A 20,901-nucleotide genomic window follows, 5' to 3' on the forward strand; every position below is an offset into this window, starting at 1 on the left:
CTGCATGGTTGGACAATGTTTTTCATCCCTAAAGGTCACCATCCAGTAAGTGACCAAAAGAGGTATGAAGGGTTTTGAAAGAAAAAGAATATTTCTACCCACAGAGTGCTCTCAGGTAACTGTCTGTGAAACAGAAATGAAATAGATATAGTAGAGTGCTAATTATTCTAGACATAAGGTTAATATAAGAACTTAGAAAAGAATGAACATTTGAAACTTCCTTGGTTTTTGGTCTTGGTTTTAGTCTGGAAATGGTTTATTATGGGACTGTTACAGTTAGTATTAAATCCTAGCGATCTAGGTATCAGTATCTTAATTATAGCAAAAGGTAATCTCTTTTTATTCATAGGATTATAAGACAAGAGATGTGACTGATGATGTAAAAAATATTGTAAGATTTGTTCAAGAACACAGTTCATCACAAGGAACAAGAAATATAAAACATGTAGGTCCTTCTGGGAGATTTACCATGAATATGCTGGTCGACATTTTCTTGGGTAAGTCATCTGTTTTATTGTTTGAGTTACATCGATTAAAATGGAACATTTAGGGAATTCCCTAGTGGTCCAGTGATTAGGACTCTGCACTTCCACTGCAGGGGGCGCAGGTTCAGTCCCTGGTCAGGGAACTAAGATCCCACAAGCTGCATGGCACAGCCAAAAAAAAAAAAAAGTTGAACCTCTAAAGAATTCATTACAAGTACATAGAAAAAATCTCTTCTATATTCTTATAGAAGCTAAGAGTTTTAGAATAGAACCTTTTTGAGTAACAAAAGAAAATCAGTTTTTATGAATTATTACCAATTATTTTTATAGAATTTATGTAAGTCACTAAGATGAGTTTCCACAAACAAAAAAGAAAATAATAAAGTTTATACAATTTCATCTGAGTGAATGGAATATAACTTCCCTGGAGAATTACCCATTGACTGACTTCCAGTTCGGGATGGCAGCGTGAGCATAAGTATCTGTCTTCTTTTTTCACTTGAGGCCCCATTAAAATAGTAGCAAGGAAATAAAATGAGGATTAAATCCATAACAGCATAGAAAACCAGAAAGAGACCATCATCAGATTAGAGGTTTTAAAAATCTTTGACGAAATGGATGGAAGCATATTGAAAAATGGAATGAAATGCAGTAAATCACAATGCACAATAAATGCAGAGAAAGTTACAGCAGAGGGGCTGTCAACCAGGTAGAACCCCATTATCACCAGGCTGACTCAGACCTGGAAGCTCAGAGGCCTGGGGGGTGGGAGTAAAAGCAGAGGAGCCAAAAATAGGAGGGGACGGTTAAAAGAAAGTCTGCTCACAAAAGAACTGCATGGAATAGCAGCCTGCAGTTGATTCTGGAACAAAGATAAACTGCTTGAGGAGTAGAGAGACAGCTGAGCTGGGAGCCAGCACCCCTAAGTGGCATTTGGGGGCCATCCAGCCCACTTACCCTAAAGCAAACCTGGTAACTAGATATCCCCATTCAGGGGAGGAATTTGAGGGGAAATAGACCTAGATATAAAATAACAAGAAATCCACCTAAAAAGTTTAACCTGGTCCCTAAAGACTAAATATAGACAATCAAGGGGACTTCCCTGGTGGTCCAGTGGTTAAGAATCCATATTGCAATACATGGGACGCCAGTTCAATCCCTGGTCAGGGAACTAAGATCCCACATGCTGCGGGGCAGCCAAGCCCACGCACCACAGCTACTGAGCCCACGTGCCACAACTAGAGAGAAACCCGTACACTGAACGAAGAGCCCATGCACTGTAACTAAGAACTGACGCAGCCATAAATAAATAATCTTTTAAAAAAAAAATTCAAGAGGAAGACCAAGGGACTTCCCTGGCTATCCAGTGGTTAGGACTCCCCACTTCCACTGCAAGGGGCAAGGGTTTGATCCCTGGTCTGGGAATTAAGATCCTGTGAGCCGTGAGGTGCAGCCAAAAAGAAAAAAGCGAAAGACCAAATAAGTAGCATATTTGACCCTGGGGATAGAGATAATTTAGAAAATAAGCACTAGCTTTGGGGATATGGGAGGGCAAACTCCTGATAGTATCTTCATAAAGACTTAAATAATAATATAATGTTACAGAAAATAGAGAAAGAGCTGTTAAAAATTTTAAATGATTGACACAAGTAAATTTAGTGGAAAGGTTGGAAGATAAAGTCAAGAAAATTTTCTTAAGACCTGAGCAAAAGGCTATATGGAAAATGTGAGAAACAAAATATAGATCAATTCTTAGGAGATGTAAAATCTGACAAATAAAATTTTGAAATAGAAAGTAGAGAGAGGGAATTCTCAAACCAATGATAAAAGAAAATTTCCCAGAATGGACAAGAAAAAAAACCTTAATTAAAATGCCCACTTGGGGAGTTCCCTGGTTGTCTAGTGGCTAGGATTCAGTGTTTTCACTGCTGTGGCCTGGGTTCAGTCCCTGGTCAGGGAACTAAGATCCCACAAGCCACGCAGCGTGGCCAAAATTTTTCTTAAATATGCCCACTTAATGCTAAATAAGATGCTTTATAAGATGAAATTTAAGAATACCAAGAGTGGGGCTTCCCTGGTGGCGCAGTGGTTGAGAGTCCACCTGCCGATGCAGGCGATGCGGGTTCCTGCCCCAGTCTGGGAGGATCCCACGTGCCGTGGAGTGGCTGGGCCCGTGAGCCATGGCCGCTGAGCCTGCGCGTCCGGAGCCTGTGCTCCGCAACAGTAGAGGCCACAACAGTGAGAGGCCTGCGTACCGCAAAAAAAAAAAAAGAATACCAAGAGTAACGAGATGTTAGGGAAGAAAAACTTTTTCTCCACTCTGTTATATTTAGTTGTTGGGGACATTAGCAAGAGAAAAGACAGATTTAATCACGTATGTGTGGGAGTTCATAGAAAATGTGACTCAAAGGGGCAATTAGAATTTGAGGCTGGTGTCCCGTTTTAATAGGGGAAGTAGAGGCGGGAGAAGGGTTAGGAGGAAACAAATGATTTGAGGGAAAGATAAATGGGCCCTTAGGAGAAAGATAGCGGGGAGACATGGCAGTTTTTGTGACAGTGTCTGTTTAGGTGTTGTGTGGAGACTTCTCATCCCCAATGATAAGAGTCAGTTTTCTCTGGTTGCTCCTGGGGAGGGGATTTAAGACAACTGAGTTCTTTTGGGAGTCTCTGCTTTTTGGCAGATGGATTTCAGAAATTCAAGTACCTTCTGCTCAAAATAATTTTTATGCCACTGTGGCATGTTCTGGACCCCTTCAGAAATACTCCAGAAAGCTTTGGAAAGAAAAAGCAAACCAAAACCAAACTGACATCAGATTAATGTCAGTAGCCCTGGAGACTAGAAGGCAAAGAAGGTGATATCATGTATACCATAAACAGAGGAACTGACCCATGGGTGCAGTGAGAAGAAATCCCAGAGTCACAGCTATGCAGCAGGTCCAGTAAGCAGTCTGTACAAATTGTAACAGAAAGTCGGGAAAAATAAGTCCCAAGCAATATAGAGAAAGAACAAGAAATGAATTTTTTTATTGATGACAGTAAAGAACACAAATGTTACTTCTCAACAACAAAAGGAGAAAGGTACTTAGAAACTCCTGCGGAGGGACTTCCCAGGCAGTCCAGTGGTTAAGACTTCGCCTTCCAATGCAGGGGGTGCGGGTTCAATCCCTGGTCGGGGACCTAAGATCCCACATGCCTCAGGGCCAAAAAACGGAAACATAAAAAACAGAAGCAATATTGTAACAAATTAAATAAAGACTTTAAAAATGGCCCACAGCAGGGCTTCCCTGGTGGCGCAGTGGTTGAGAGTCTGCCTGCCGATGCAGGGGACGTGGGTTCGTGCCCCGGTCCGGGAAGATCCCACATGCTGCGGAGCGGCTGGGCCCGTGAGCCATGGCCACTGAGCCTGCACGTCCAGAGCCTGTGCTCCGCAACGGGAGAGGCCACAACAGTGAGAGGCCCACATACCACAAAAAAAAAAAAAAGGCCCACAGCAAAAAAAATCTTAAAAAAAAAAAGAAACTCCCAAGGAAAGATTATAAAAGAGAACCAAGGTCAAATAGAAAACAAAGGAAATGGCTGCATGATTTTGAGTAATTAATAAAATATGCAAAAAAATAATCCGTTTGTCTGAATACAGTGAACATCCTCCTTAGAGTTGCACAAGAGTCATGAGTTCTAAGTGGGGAAGGAAGCTTGTTGTAATACAAATGTTGCTGATTAGCTGCAATAGAATCAATGTATAGACTTATACATGGTTAGAGAACAGGGCAGGATATAGACGTTAATCTTGATGATGTAAAAATAAAAGTACAATAAATAAAAATAAAAGGGGGGACTTCCCTGGTGGCACAGTGGTTAAGAATCCGCCTGCCAGTGCAGGGGACACGGGTTTGAGCCCTGGTCCGGAAAGATCCCACATGCTGCGGAGCAACTAAGCCCGTGCGCCACAACTACTGAGCCTGCGCTCTAGAGCCTCCGAGCCACAATTACTGAGCCCACATGCCACAGCTACTGAAGCCTGCGTGCCTAGAGCCTGCACTCCGCAACAAGAGAAGCCACCGCAATGAGAAGCCCACGCACTGCACCAAAGAGTAGCCCCTGCTCGCCACACCTAGAGAAAGCCCGTGCACAGCAATGAAGACCCAACGCAGCCAAAAATAAACTAATTAATTTTTTTAAATAAATAAAAATAAAAGGGGAGTATATGGACAGCTTGGGGTGCTGGTAGCCTCCTACGTAGTGGGGAGGGAGAGTGGTCAGACACCCTAAAGTTACCCCAAAAACCAATAGATGAGCCAGTATTATGTAACTAGCAAAATTCAGGGCAGGGTAAAGTGAAGGGGGTGGTATAAATGAGATAAAGCCTCATCTTTCATTGTGAAGGGTCAATAAATAAATGTCAGGTGGTGATTCTGGCCAGTGGCATGACAGCAAGAGTACCTCCATGCAGAGGTAACCACCAGAAGAGCTGAAAACAAGCTATTTAAAAAGTGATTGCCGGGGACTTCCCTGGTGGCACAGTGGTTGAGGGTCCATCTGCCGATGCAGTACAGGGGTTCGTGCTCTGGTCCAGGAAGATCCCATATGCCGCGGAGCGGCTGGGCCCGTGAGCCATGGCCGCTGAGCCTGCGCGTCCAGAGCTTGTGCTCCGCAACGGGAGAGGTCACAATAGTGAGAGGCCCGCGTACGCGTACCGCAAAAAAAAAAAAAGTGAATTACGGAACTTCCCTGGCGATCCAGTGGTTAAGACTGTGCTTCCACTGCAGGGGGCGCGGGTTCGACCAGAGATCAGGGAACTAAGATCCCACATGCTGCGAGGCGCAGCCAAAAAAAATTAAAAATAAAAAAATTAAATGAAAATTTTTTAAAAAGTGATTCCCTTGGAGAAGAGTGAGACTAGGGAGGGGAAGGGTGGAACAGAGGGATGTTCCTTTTAATTATAAACCCGCCTGTGCTATATTGTATTTTTTTCCTATGTACGTGTATTACTTTAATTAAAAATCTATAAAGCAATTAAAAAATTAGTAGCCTAGATTGGAGTAGGAAGATGGTTTGTTCAGTTTCTCAGCTGTGTCTCCTGGATCTGTACATTTCTCAGGACAAAGCAACTTTTAATGCTGGTCTTCCCATTTTGGATTCTTGCCTTCTCCTAGTTTGGACTCTTTTGGGGGTACAAGGGGCTGCAGATAAAATAATTTGTTATAAGAATGATACATGATCATTCTACATTATAATATGTAGAAAACCAAAAAATACAAATAGCTCCCAGAAAAACTGCTAATGTTTTAATGTGTGTTTGCTCACAATCACATATTTATCATATTGTATGTATAGTTTCTGTCATTTTTATATAACAAGATATAAGCATTTTCTTGTTTTTTTATTCTTAAGTAGTTTTTAATTTATATTTTATCATATTGATGAAATATATTTAAATAGTTTTATTTTAGGACATACTGTTCTATTGTAAATAGTGATGTGATAAATAGCCTTTTAAATACACCCTCATTTACATCTCTGTTTGTACCTTTCATGTACATTGCTAAGTCAGACATTTTTCTGACACATTCTTCAGTTTCTCGTTAGCTCTTAGGTGTTTTTTAAGAAAATTGTTTATGTTTCGTCCAGATTTCTTAGTTATTCTCAGCACTAGGGTTGGTCCACATCAGCCAGCCCGTTATCAGAGCAGTAGTCCTGCCCCAGGACTGTGACATTTCAGGGATACAAATCACTTGAAGAAGGAAAAACTTGAATCATTCAGCATCTATGACCAGAAGCCATCTGAAATTTACAATAATGTAATTATTTGGAACTCTTAAAATAGAGCTAAAGCTTTACAAAGTAATTGTTAATTCTGATTATAATCAGTGTCACAAGCCTTCTTAAGTAGATTGTTATAATAAAATTGTGAGGCTTCCCTGGTGCTGCAGTGGTTAAGAATACACTTGTTGAGCCCTGGTCCGGGAGGATCCCACATGCTGCGGAGCAGCTAAGCTCGTGCTCCACAAGTACTGAGCCTGCGCTCTAGAGCCCGCGAGCCACAACTGCTGAGCCCATGTGCCACACAACTCCTGAAGCCCATGCGCCTAGAACCTGTGCTCCACAACAAGAAAAGTCACTGCAATGAGAAGCCTGCACACCACAAGGAAGAGTAGCCCCCACTTGCTACAACTAGAGAAAGCCCACACGCAGCAACGAAGACCCAATGCAGCCAAAAAAATAATAAAATTTTTTAAATTGTGTTTATGATGAAAACATTAGTCATTAGTGCAGCGTGGATGTGAAACCAAGGATCTAGCTGTGGGTGGGACTCTCAGTCAGTGGGAGGAGGAGGAGGAAGCATTGTGGAGTGTTCTGCAACAGTGATATGAAGCTATTAGGGTTTATATGAACTGTCTTTGATTTGTTTGCTCTAATATAATTTTATAAGCTGTACATGCAACATGCTAAAATGATAAACTTAATTTTGCTGCTGTTTTTGGCCAATGCACGTTATAAAAAGATGAAGAGAAGTACATACAATTATTTTAGCATTCTACTCAAATATTCTTACTTCATGGAAACAAGTGTCTATTTGTGCCATGGTTTTTCCTGCAGAAGAGCTTAGCTATCTCATTTACCCAGACCTGTCCATAAATGGCTTTTTTAGCCTCTTCTGTTAGAGTTATGGTATACCTACATTTACTAATCTAATTTCTCTTACCTTCTTACCAGGGAGTAAGAGTGCAAAAATTCAGTCAGGAATATTTGGAAAGGGATCCGCTTATTCAAGACACAATGCTGAAAGACTATTTAAAAAGCTGATACTTGACAGGATTTTGGATGAAGACTTACGTATCAATGCCAATGATCAACCAATTGCATATGTGATGCCTGGAAATAAAGCCCAACGTGTACTAAATGGGCATTTAAAGGTATGGTATTTTAAATGTTTATTTTATTTTATTATCTCACAATGAGTAGACAGAACTATTTTACTGTGAACTCAAGTGTCTTTTCCAAAGCTTATGGATACTGAATTTATATATACTATCCTATATGAACATATTCTATTCTTCTTAATTTAGAAAGAGATCTTAAAATTGAACCCAAGTAATGTAACACCTGTCAAAATGAATTGAGTGGGTTGGTTGTCAGATCATTAAATCATCGTATAGTCATTAAATAAACATTTATCAGAAAGCTAGTCTGTGCTGGCATGGGAAATATAAAGATGGAGAATATACAGCCCCGTTCCCAAGGGACTTACTATCTACTTGGCATAACAGAAGTACCCCCAAAAAATGTAATTAAGCATTAAATAAAGCCTCTATGTGCATGCACTCATTCCTGTGCTCTCATTTTCTCTCACAAAGGTAGACTTTATGGAAACGGAAAATTCCAGCAGTGTGAAAAAACAAAAAGCTTTAGTGACAAAGGTATCTCAGAGGGAAGAGATGGTTAAGAAATGTCTTGGAGAGCTTACAGAAGTCTGCAAATCTCTGGGAAAAGTTTTTGGTGTCCATTACTTTAATATTTTTAATACTGTCACTCTCAAGAAGCTTGCAGGTTGGTGTTTGTGAGTCTTCTGTTGCATGGCATAAGTTAATAGGCTAAAAGTTAATCTTGCTAAGGAACTTATCAAGAGCATTAATATATCTCAGTCTTTTTGATCTCTGAATTGAAAGCTCAGAAAAACAGTTTAAACTCATTCTTGAGATAAAATATATTTTTTAAGATATACACAGTACTTTGTTATTCAGACATATGGTATCATTTCAATCTTATACTTCAGTCTAATGCTGCATGTTAGGATATGGATAATTCTAATCGCTAACACCAGATGTCACTTAATGAATTTGTGTGCCTTATTTGCCTGCCTTATGATGTTTAACTATGTGTGTACATGTCTTTGCAATGCGGAGCTAAGTTCCTTTTGAAAAGAGATTTTGTTTTATGCTTCTGTGAATCCGGATCTAGCACACTGCTGTGTCTAAGTATTTTTTGATAAATCCTTGCTGACGTGAGTTATTTCCATGGCTTCAGACAGCTCAACCCAGAATTCTAATAGTAGAGTCCCTGGAAAATAAGTTGGCCACATGGTTGACTGACTAATGTACATTTCCTTCCCCCCTCTTCCTTCACAAAAGCTTATAATCATCACTTCTCTCTCTTCCATTCCCACTCCTGCCACCATAGGTCATTACAGTATTTCATCAACTCTAAAATGCCACATTGTTATTTTATGGACTATTGAGAAAGAAAAAATTCTACTAATTAAACTGTGACAGTGCTTTTATTGAAAGAGTTGTTTTTACTTTATTTAGATTTTTATCACATATAACTGTGCCTATATGGAAAATGCATACAATCAAAGTAGATTGATTTAAGTACTTGTAAAAATTCACATTCAAAACCTGACTCTTCTGAATTATTTTTTGAGTCAGTTGTCCATGTCTTTGTTTTCCCTCATGTCATCAGGAACGTTAGTGACACAGCCTTTTTAGCATGCTCCACTCTGTTACCCAAAATTTTAATCAAAATCCCTGTCACCCGTTCTGATTTGATGGTGACACTTTCTTGATGATACCAGAAAGTGTCCGCGGGAGGCTGCACGTCTCTCAGTAACACAAATGTAACACTGCTTCATCTACTTCAGGTCATGTAAAGCACTTGGTTGTTTCTTGCAAGAAACTGTGGAATTGTCATTTCCTCCAGGACATACAATTTGCTGTGTTAATGCCAAATTTATCCCCCGTTACTCCGTTTCTGAGCTTTTCTGCATGCACAATCATTTTCTCAATGCTAATCACAATCTAGTCTTTTCTAACACATTTCATGTGCAGTTCAATTCAACATGTGAGGAACCAGCACTGCAGTGGCGCTGTCGGCATGCCGGCAGCACTGATAGCTATGACTGAGATCTCACATGTGGAGGCAGTGACAGCACAGCTGCCATTTGGCCGTTAGCACTTGTAAGACGCCTCTTGACCTCAGGAATGCCAAAACACACACAAAAAAAGAGTATATCTTAGAAACCATGAAATGTAGTATTTTGTTCCTAGGCTATTAGTGAAGTTTCCTAACTGGTTTCCTTATCTCCAGATGTGAACATAATATTCATTTTAATCTTCTAAATACTTGGCTAAAATTCCAACAGCTCTCCAGATAAATTACAAATTCTATCAGGAATCTGCATTTCTTTTTATTTTATTTATTTATATTTTTTGGCCGCACCCTCACAGCATACAGGATCTTAGTTCCCCGACCAGGGATTGAATCCACACCCCCTGCAGTGGAAGCGCGGGGTCTTAATTACTGGACCGCCAGGGAAGTCCCAGGGATCTGGGACTCCCCCACTTTATCTTCCAGTAACCCTTTCCATAAACCTCCTGGTCTGTCCCACAGGTCTTTTCTTTTCCTCTAAACATAGAAATGATGTTACAATCACGGATTTGAAATCCACCCTTTGCTCAACTCAGATACATGGGAATTATTACTGCCTCACTGCCCATAGCCAGTGCATCAATAAATCCTACAGACCCAGCCTCCAAAACATGTCCGAATCTATTTCTTCTCTCTGTCTCCACTACTACCCGCTAGTTCACAGCGTCCTCTCTCACACCTGTAGTGGCTTCCACCAGGCTCTGGTTTCCCCTCTTTCCCTTACAATCCATTTCCCATGTACAGCAGCCAGAGTGATCTTTAAAATAACAGGCTTGTCTAGCTGTAAGACTGTTGTGCCTTCTCTACGCAGAAGACTCTTTTTTAAAAAAATTTATTTATTTTATTTATTTATTTTTGGCTGCGTTGGGTCTTCGTTCTGTGCACGGGCTTTCTCTAGTTGTGGCGAGGGGGGGCTACTCAGTTGTGCGTGGGCTTCTCATTGCAGTGGCTTCTCTTGAGGAACACGGGCTCTAGGTGCACAGGCTTCAGTAGTTGTAGCATGTGGGCTCAGTAGTTGTGGCTCACAGGCTGTAGAGCGCAAGCTCAGTAGTCGTGAGGCACGGGCTTAGTTGCTCCGCAGCATGTGGGATCTTCCTGGATCAGGGCTTGAACCCTTGTGCCCTGCATTGGCAGGTGGATTCTTAACCACTGCACCACCAGGGAAGCCCTACGCAGAAGACTCTTAATGGCCTACTTGTTAAAGGCAGAGTACTTGCTTCACCCACGTGCAGAAAGACCTGAAGAACAGGTTTGGGTTGGGGGGAAGTAAGAATTCAGTTAAGGCCTTACTGAGTAGGGTATACAAATGTGGAGTGCGGGGGAGAAGTCGGAGCTGGAAATACAGATGTGGGCCTTTTCTGCAAACAAGCGTCACCATACTTGTAGCTAGACAAGTCTTGGTTGTGAGAACAGTGGGCCAAGAGCAAAGTCCAGTTACCTCTCGGGTACACTGCCCAGGAACCCCCACTCCGCTTACCCCCATATCCCGTGCTCCCTCCCATTCTCGGCCCTGACTCCACACACCTTTGCTGCTGGGATTGGACCACAGGCTCCTGCCCTCTGGGCCTGTGGGCTGCCTCTGTCGGCATTTAACTGCCTTTTAGAAAATCAGCCCATGTACCCGGTGCTCTGCAGCTAGTTGGCACTTAACAAACATGTGCTGAATGGGCGAATGAGCATAAATTCAGTGGGTTTTCTCTGGGTGGTAATTTAAATTTCTAATTTTATGCCCATGCACAGAATCTTTATCGTCTGATCCTGAGGTTTTGCTTCAAATTGATGGTGTTACTGAAGACAAACTGGAAAAATATGGTGCAGAAGTGATTCCAATATTACAGAAATATTCTGAGTGGACATTACCAGGTTCAGTATACAGCCAAATATGGGTTTTCTGAAAGCCTCTTTTAATGTTAAACGATGCATCTCACTGGATTAGAATCATGTGGTTTCTGGCTTGTGTTAATGGTCCCTACACCTTGTCACACTGACATCCAGGTTCTCAGAGGAGACCCCAGTGGTGTGCCAGGCACCTCTTAGAGGACACTGGTGCTCAGGTCCCCAAGGGGAGACCCGTTACTGAACTTGCTAACAGGACCCAGAGGACGACCTTTGGGCCCTGGAGTTGCTTGTTCTGTTGAGGCAAGTGCCTGAAGAATCTGGAACCCTGGGTGCAGATCACATATCTGCCACCATCTCACTCTGTAATCCTTGGCAGGCCACACATAGCCTCTTTGTTTTTCAGTTTCTATGTCTGAGGACGGGAAGTGTTATCTGACAATCATGTCTAAAGTTTAAGAGTGGAGTTTAAATGTTTTGGGAAAATGAACACGTAATTGGACTACTGGAGAATCTTATTGTTATTAGCCACTGAAAGAATCTGCCCGAGTGAGTACATCATTAGCGGACGTTCCCAAAGGTTGCTGGAAGCCTGTCATGTAGCACCTCTAATTACGAAGCTCAACACTGAGCTATATATAGAAAGCATGGACGCAGGGAAAAATCGAGAACAAAGAAAGATTTCGTTGTGGGAGATACAGGTGCAGGAGTCGGGCGCCCTCGTCCAGCGTATTGCCATATGCAGACTAGCCAAGTGAAATGTTTCCCTGTTTCTGTAACGGACCACGGGAGGGGTCCTTCTCAGAGTAGCAGGATGAGACATGAGTGAGCATGCATTTCACATTCTGTCTCTCCACAGTCGTGTTTTATCCATTGACAAAACGCCGAAGAGTCAGGTTTTCGTTAATTCCTCTGTGTGGTAATTATTCCATAAATCCTTACTTCAAATACATTAACCTCTTAGTGGGAACTTAATGTTTGTTTAGTATAGTAACTTGTTTGGATAGGGATTTTTGCCCACGTAAGGTAGGGCTGCTCTGCAAAAACAGCCCACAGTGTGGTCATGATCACTCCCACTTATTGAGGGAGGACAGAGCCAAGAGCTTTGCCTATTCTGTGTCATTCAGTCCTTATAACACTGATTTTATTTTGTTTTTTAATTTATTTTTATTTTATTTATTTTTGGCCACGCCACGTGGCTTGCGGGAGCTTAGTTCCCTGACCAGGGATTGAACCCAGGCCCACTGCAGTGAGAGAGCCCAGTTCTAACCACTGGACCTCCCTGGATATTCCCCAACACCCATTTTAGAGGGGAAAAGTGGTGAGGGCTTTTCATTTCCGCAAAGTCCCCCAGCTGGGATGACAGCACACTTCACCCGAGCTGCACTGTCTGCCTGTGTGCCCTTCCTACCATGCAGTAAGGTAGGGTAGCCTGAGGGTGAACCAGACCAGCCAGGAAATATCTTCAGAAAATGAAGACCTGGTCACTGTTAACCTAGAAGGAGATTCCGTGCTTTGGGTGTGCCTTGGGTTGCAAATACCTATGGAAATTACCATCTTCTTTGCAAATGTGTGCTTTCATACAGACCCATTTCCTGCATAGTATGTGAAATGTTCACAACTATTATGCAAAGAAGAGTAAAATGTGGTCTAGAATTTTCTGACAGCCATTTACTAAGGAACTATTGCCCAAAGATGAGGTGCAGGACATAGTTATGTTTTCCTTATGTTGGACTTATTTTTTCAGCATGTGTAAAACTATAAATAAAATTGTCTTTTGTTTAGCGCTTTATACTTTTCAAAGAACTTAACAGGATTAATTGCCCAAACAATAACAGGGACGTGGGCTACAGAATGTGAGCTAATAAAACCTGACGTCTCTGGTTAAGTTAAAGAGCATCACACGTTTTCTTAGTGAACTCTGAACCCCTTTCTTTAAAAATAAATTGCCATTGACTACTTTGGGGCTTTGTGAAATAAAATAAGTGCTCAGTTCTTGTGGGGTGTTTGAATCCAAATGGCAAGATGCTACAGGAAAGCAGCTGGGCTTTGGCTGAACTGCACCCCTGTGCTGTGTATCTCCGCGTAGACTGTAACCACACTTGGATCAGAATGGCATCACTGGTAAATGTCTGCATTGTCCATTTGTAGCTGAGGACGATTCCTCACGGAGAAGCCCCTCCAGCAGCAGAGGCACTGGAAGAAATGCCCCTGAGGAGCTGGATGAGGAAACACCCATATCTTCTCACTACTTTGCAAATAAAACCAAAAATGAAAGAAAGAGGAAAAGGATGCCAGCCTCCCAAAGGTCTAAGAGGAGAAAAACTGGTTTCGGTGGTTCCAAGACAAAAGGGTAAGTTCTGCCACCTTTTCTGCAATGTAGGGTAGAAGGGAGAAAAATATAAAAGTACAGCTGCTCTGATTTGCTTTGAAGCATTTATTAAAATAAGCCATTGCCATTGTTAAATGTTGCCTCTCCCATTTGTGGAGTGAGGATTAAGGTCTGATCCCAAACAAAAACATTTGTTTCAGATTTTTAAGATATCTACTCCTAGATTGATGATCAAAGTTGTCTAGTTTGCAAAAACTTCTCCAATTTTGACATTACCTTAGGAAAAAAACTTTTTTTTTTCTGCCAGTTGCTCTTAAGTGAATTTTCCACCTATAATACTATAAATCATATACTAGCTGAATAAACAGGGGTTTTTGTTTGGTTGGTTTTTGTTTTTTTAAAGTTTCTTTTTATTTATATATATTTTTTTGGCTGCGTTGGGTCTTTGTTGCTGTGCACGGGCTTTCTCTAGTTGGCGGCAAGCGGGGGCTACTCTTTGTTGCAGTGCGCGGGCTTCTCATTGCAGTGGCTTCTCTTGTTGTGGAGCACAGGCTCTAGGCACATGGGCTTCAGGAATTGCAGCATGCGGGCTCAGGAGTTGCGGCATGGGGGCCCTAGAGCACGCAGGCTTCAGTAGTTGTGGCACGTGGGCTCAGTAGTTGTGGCTCATAGGCTCTAGGGTGCAGGCTCTGTAGTTGTGGCACATGGGCTTAGTTGCTCCGCGGCATGTGGGATCTTCCCGCACCAGGGATTGAACCTGTGTCCCCTGCATTGGCAGGAGGATTCTTAACCACTGCACCACCAGGGAAGTCCCAACAAAGGGTTTTGTTTTCTCATCACCCTTATGCTTTCGCCAATACTTGCTACACCGCTTCTATTGCTGCAGAATCTGCAGGGCCTCCACGTGGAGGCTCCGCACACTCCCTGCCATTCAGTAACACCTGGGAGAGCCAGCCTCCCAAGCTTTGCAGGGTAGCAGAGAAGAGGCCACAGCAGGAACCCCAAGAGGTCAGTCCAGCCCCGCCATCTTCCCTTTCCTACATCTGCCTGGCCCCTGAGCTGGGTTGCACCCACTTTGGGTGCTCTCTGCTCACCAAGGCGGAACAAAGATAGCACTACTGTAAGGTCCTGTTGACGATCTGGGCAGCATCTTATTTCTTCATAGTCACACTGCTTCTGACAGCCCCTTTTTCCTGTTTTCTGCAAGGACATGCTCTGCCCTTGCCTTGTAGGTAAGGTCTGGTAGGGTTGTGACCACCCCATCAGTCTGGAGAATGTGGCCCTAAGCATTTATGTATTGTAACAGAAATGCTTACAGGAAAAGGGAACAAGTCCTCAGGAAACTTGTGCAAGCTGTTGTGTTTTTTTTGGGTTTTTTTTTTTTTTTTTTTTGCGGTACGCGGACCTCTCACTGTTGTGGCCTCTCCCGTTGCGGAGCACACCGGACGCGCAGGCTCAGCGGCCATGGCTCATGGACCCAGCCGCTCCGCGGCATGTGGGATCTTCCCGGACCGGGGCACGAACCCGTGTCCCCTGCATCGGCAAGCGGACTCTCAACCACTGCGCCACCAGGGAAGCCCTGTTGTGTTTTTCTTTTTCAGTTTTTCTACCTCTTTTCCTTCTGGGTAATAAAGACCAAAAATTGAGTGGGGGAAAAGAAAGGAAGGCAGATGTTACCAAATTGTCATTTCCTTGTTAAGTCCATAAACAGACATCTTGTATGTGCTAATCCTTCTGTTGGGGTACAGAAATTAAAGGCATTAGTAAATATTAGTTTAATTTTGTGGGTTTTATTTATTTATTTTAATTCTATTTAAACTTTTAAAAGAAAAAAAACTTTACACATTTATCCTACACCCACCCCACTCCAGCCTCTTGCAACCACCAATATGTTCTCGCATCTATAAACTTGGTTTATATGTATGTATATATATATATATATTTAGGTTCCACATGTAAGAGAGGTCATACAGTATTTGTCCTTGACTTATTTCACTTAGCATAGTGCCCTCGAGGTCCATCAATGTTGTCACAAATGGCAGGATTTCATTCAGTTTTATGGCCGAATAATAATTTTTGTGGTTTTTAGTGTGCAAGTGACCTGCGGATGTTCTTCAGTAGGGACATTTTCTTATTTTCTTGATTTATTCCCCCATTTGGGGAAATACGCATTTCCTCAGGCACTCACACAGAGTAGAACACCTTAAAAGGCCTCTGTCCAACTCCCTGGGATTTATCATGAGGAAGCTGAGGCTTCCTGAAGCTTCCCCTGGGGAAGGTTTACATGAAGCTGTCCCCAGCCTGGTACCAGTCTCACAGGTGGGACTGGACACTGGCTCACCCAGGCCTGCCTGGAGCACTTTCACTGCTGCACGTGGTCCACGGAGATTCCTGAAAACCCATCATGATCTCCTCATTGTTGGTAGTTAGAACAAAGTAAACCATTGGCTCCCTTATTGTTTTCACAACTTTTGTTGATAAGACGGAAGCACTTTGCCCTATGGCCTAGAACCTAAGCTAGTAAGTAGTAAAACTCATATTTGTCCAAAAGCCAGTACCACTTTTGTTTTTGTTTTTGTTTTTGTTTTTGTTTCTTGCGGTACGAGGGCCTCTCACTGTTGTGGCCTACTCCCGTTGCAGAGCACAGGCTCCGGACGCGCAGGCTTAGCGGCCATGGCTCACGGGCCCAGCTGCTCCGCGGCATGTGGGGTCTTCCCGGACCCGGGCACGAACCCGTGTCCCCTGCATTGGCAGGCGGACTCTCAACCGCTGCGCCACCGGGGAAGCCCCAGTACCACTTTTGATGCTAGTTTTTAATTAGCCCGTGTGTTTAAGGTGGGATTATTTTCTAGTCCCTACTGGCTAAAACCAGGAAGTAGTGTGACTTTGCTTTACCCTGTAGCAGCCTCTTTGTATCTGTGCCCCGTTGTCCTCGTTTCCACTGAACCACTCTGCAAGGTGGCTTCCCACGTGTCCAGGCTGCTCACCTAGCTGAGGATCCACACAGCCACAAAATAAACGTGGCTCTTTGCCAGAACCCTTAACACCCCACCCTACCCTCAGAGTTTCACATCTTCAGAAGAACACGCAATGAACTGGTTGTGTTCTGGGCTCTGAGTGGGAGTAAAATGGATGACTCTGGTGAAATAGAGGCTGCTGATGGCAGATTCATTCTGCAAATCAACATAAACAGCAGGTTTTTGCTGGGGACTTAATATCTCAGCAGGAAATCAGCATAGGGAAATTTAAGGCTGCTTCTCTGCTGGTTTAGCACATCTTTGCCAGTTCTGCAGTAAAATTGCCCTCGAGCAAGAGTTTTTAAAAAACCACTCTTCCCTCAGCCCCACCAAAATGTCATTAGCAGACTGGTGGCCCTGATACCCGGGCCCCTAAATTCAGAGATCAGATCGGAGGTCATTTGTGTGCCCTGATGGTAGGAAATTAACACCAGGCATGAATTCAGCCCGGTTACAATGGGGCGGGAAATACTCATTTAGGGAAAGGCTAACATGCTGACCCTGTGATTTTTTTTTTTATTTTTACCATTTATTTTCAGGGGAGAGAAAAAGCTGTTATCTTCAGATCAGTGGGGGAAGTGAGGTGCTGGAAGGACTTTGTAATAGGCTGTGGCAGGGGCCTCTCACCCTTTCTTATTTTTTATTTTTATTTTATTTTTGCGGTACGTGGGCCTCTCACTGTTGTGGCCTCTCCCGTTGCGGAGCACAGGCTCCGGATGCGCAGGCTCAGCGGCCATGGCTCACGGGCCTAGCCGCTCCACGGCATGTGGGATCTTCCCGGACCGGGGCACGAACCTGTGTCCCCTGCATCAGCAGGCAGACTCTCAACCACTGCGCCACCAGGGAAGCCCTCACCCTTTTTTAAAGGCAGCGAGTGGGAGGTGAGAGCAGGCAGATCTTGGAATGTAGACGAGCGAGCAAGCCCCTGGCAACGGGACCCTGACAGAGATGTGCCAGGCCCCAGCTGCTGCGGGCCCGGGGAACCACATCTGCAGCCTTCCCCTCTGCAGGAGGAGGCTCGCTCTGCTCTGCTCTGTCTCCACCCATCCACAAAGCCCCCTTCCTCTGGACTGTGGGAGCACAGTAATTCCACAGTGTCTGTTGTCTGGGCATTGAGGCCTTAAACAAGGTATTCTCACTTCCTTTCTGTGGTCGGAGTAGATGGGAAGCATGGATCTCAGCTCGGATGCCTGGAGGGAGGCGTGGGAGAGGGAGGGGTCTGTGAAAGGGTAGAGAGAAGGCACATGGGGTTGGGCTCAAGTCACAGAATCCTTGACATTTTAGGAGGACAAACGTAGGACAAATTGGTGTAAAGGGTGACAGTCATTTACTCCTTGAATTGTAAAGGAAACTGAGCCCATCCAGGGCCATTATAGGCAGAAAATGCACAGAGACATGGAACACCAAGGAAAATCATGGATTATATAGCTGCATGCGGGTTAAGAGAAAGAAAACTGTTCACTTTTGGGTTTATTTGACATTTTAATTTTCTTTTCTTTGTCGCATTTTAGGGGGTCCAGCACATGCAGAAGGATACCTTCTAAAACTAAATCCTCCAGCATATTTGGACCCAGTTCAGCTTTGCATGGCTCTCAAGCAGCATCAGGAGTCAGTAGAAAATTGGGGATTATGGCTCCACCAAAGCCTGTAAATAGGCCGTTTCTTAAGCCTTCATATGCATTTTCATAACAACCAAATCTCATCTCAGTGTACATAGATCTTAGTTGTTGTTTGTCAGCATCTGACCATCTGTGAATATAAAGCTGTTAGTTTCGTAATACCATTTGTAATTTTTATCCATATCTATTAATATGTAAATAAGTGCTTGGGGTGACAGTTCTTATTTTTTAAATAAACATTTTCTTTTGAAACGCATGCATGATTTGCTGCCACTGCAAGTGTTGTGGCCATCGTTTCTCAGAACATCTGAAGCAGCAGCTGAATCATCTCAGTGAGAGAAATTTTAAGTACAACATCATGAAACACAGAAGCCAAAGAAAAAGACTCACATGGGACAGCATGAAACTGTAAAACTTTTTGTAGAAGACAACGTAAACAAAATTAAAACATAAATGACAGAGAAAAAAGGGAAACAATATATGGCAAAGGATTAATATCCATAATATACAAAGAGTATCTATAAATCATTAAGAAAAAAAAGACAACCTAGTAGAAAAATGAACAAAGGATGTGACTAGGCTGTTCTCAGAAAAGGAAATGCAAACAGCCCACAAATATGTGAAAAATGCTCCATCTCCCTCATTAAAAGTACCAGTTAGAACAATGAGATGCCATTCTCTTGCCTAGCCAGATTGTCAGCACTTAGATGATATTCCGAATCTGGGGTCCACAAGAACAGGGTCAAATGTTAAGAATGTATTAAATGCTGGTGACGTCCTTTAGCATCAGGGAAGCCTTACTTTTCAAGACCCCTCCCTGAATCGGCTAATGAGCCAGCAAGTCTCATAGTGTTTTGGCACCTCTTTTCGGACTTCCAGTCCCTCATTTTTGGAGACATCTTTTCTTAGCTGTCATGCAACCTTGGTTACACCTGTTTGGTGTCCCACTTCTCTCCTTGACCTCCGTCAAGAGGGTAGAGCTGAGGAGACCTTGCCTGGGCCAAAGGTGTTGGAAGACGGAGTTGGCTGGAAGTCTGTGGCCTTGGCCTGGAGACGGTGCTGAGGCAGACCCTGCACCCACCCCTAGGGGCCGCCCTTGTAGCTGCACGCCTACCTCTTGCCTCCTCGACCTCCACCTGGGCCCTTGGTCCCTCGTTTAATGCAGGAGACTGGCAGACAGGAGTCTGCTGAGGGACATGCACTGTTAACCTCCAGATGCCTTCAAGAGCTGACATTTTCAGGAACCATCTTTCCGGCAAGCTCTGACTCAAGTGGCCAGAAGAACCTTCTTGGGGTGAGGAGAGGAAATGGAGGGCAGAGTAGCCAGTAGTCAAGGCTGCTGGGATAATGTCGCTGGCCTGAGGTCGCCTTGGAGAGCTGGCAGTGCACGAGGGTGTCTGGCAGGAGGTCACACCCTTCTACCTTCAGCAGCTCTGGCTTTGGGGACAGAGTGGGTAGCCTCTGCACAGAGCTGATGCCACAGACATCGGGTCACTTCCTGGCTCTGACCTCACTCGTTCATTCATTCCTTTACTGAGCCCCTCTTCTGCCCGGACTCTGGAGCTAGCTGTGCCCTCGGCAGTGCCCACTCTGCCTCCAGGGGCTCCCGGAGCAATGGGGAGGACAGGCGAAGGCAGTGCAATGGGAGCCCCAGGGTGGAACGCAGAGTCTGTGAGCAGGGCCAGCACCACCCCCACCCCTGTCACCTACGCCTTTCACCAAGCACTGAAAAGGAAGTCGCTGCAGGAACCTGAAGCCTGGAGACCTTGGGGTAGCCCGGGGTCAGGTAGGCCCCACACCCACCTCTTTAAAAATGTTGGGTTGTGGGGCTTCCCTGGTGGCGCAGTGGTTAAGAATCCGCCTGCCAATGCAGGGGACACGGGTTCGAGCCCTGGTCTGGGAAGATCCCACATGCAGCGGAGCAGCTAAGCCCATGCGCCACAACTACTGAGCCTGTGCTCTGGAGCCCGCGAGCCACAGCTACTGAGCCCTTGTGCTCCGCAACAAGAGAAGCTACCGCAATGAGAAGCCCACACACCGCAACAAAAGAGTAGCCCCCGCTCGCTGCAACTAGAGAAAGCCCGCGCACAGCAACAAAGACCCAGTGCAGCCAAAAATAAACTAATTTTTAAAAAAATGTTGGGTTGGAGCAGGGTCTGTTCAATTTCTCAGTCCCCAGGAGCAGCCACAGAAAATGCAAGCAGCCTCCTTCAGTTCAGCTTCCAGCTCCCAGAGAATGCAACCGTATCCATACAGCATCATCTTAGGAGGACAGAAGCACACGGACCTTCCCTGAACCAAAACTGGGACCTCTGGCAGCTGAAGACAGAGATGGTGATAGCGAAGCCAATCCAGGCTGGGCGCTGGTAGGGGTCCTCCATGAGCGCTGAAATCACCACCACCTGGGAGGAGGGGCGGGGACAAATCCACAAAGGAGCTCCAGCCTAGGACCCTTCACTGGCCCACCCTCCCCAGGTACAGGTAGGCCTGAGGGTGGGGGCTCGGGCTCTCCCACCCTCGCCGTCACCCCTCTGGAGGGCACAGGAAGGATTAGAATCTGACTCTCCAGCTATATACATACCTTCCCCAGCCCCTCTCCCACCATGAGAACTTGCTCCAGAGAGCTGACAAGTCCTTGCTTATCTCCAGGGACAGGGAACCCACTATCTCACTGGAAGAGAGCAAAC

The 20,901-nt window shown here is 44.3% G+C and overlaps 1 protein-coding gene across 3 annotated transcripts in view; it reads left to right on the forward strand.

Annotated features, from left to right (window-relative positions):
- The window catches only part of BLM (BLM RecQ like helicase), a 43,656-nt gene extending 24,777 nt beyond the window's left edge, over positions 1–18,879 (forward strand). For all 3 annotated transcript variants that reach the window (XM_060158193.1, XM_060158183.1, XM_060158173.1), the window contains exons 6-11: positions 350–497; positions 7,200–7,399; positions 7,841–8,033; positions 11,151–11,273; positions 13,398–13,599; positions 18,107–18,879. In XM_060158193.1, coding sequence (XP_060014176.1) covers positions 350–497; positions 7,200–7,399; positions 7,841–8,033; positions 11,151–11,273; positions 13,398–13,599; positions 18,107–18,284 — 1,044 coding nt within the window. In that variant the 3' untranslated portion in view covers positions 18,285–18,879. The remainder of the gene's footprint in view (positions 1–349; positions 498–7,199; positions 7,400–7,840; positions 8,034–11,150; positions 11,274–13,397; positions 13,600–18,106) is intronic.
- The last annotated feature ends 2,022 nt before the right edge of the window (positions 18,880–20,901 follow it).

Source organism: Lagenorhynchus albirostris, chromosome 1 (genome assembly GCF_949774975.1).
Source record: "Lagenorhynchus albirostris chromosome 1, mLagAlb1.1, whole genome shotgun sequence".
Lineage (NCBI taxonomy): Eukaryota > Metazoa > Chordata > Mammalia > Artiodactyla > Delphinidae > Lagenorhynchus > Lagenorhynchus albirostris.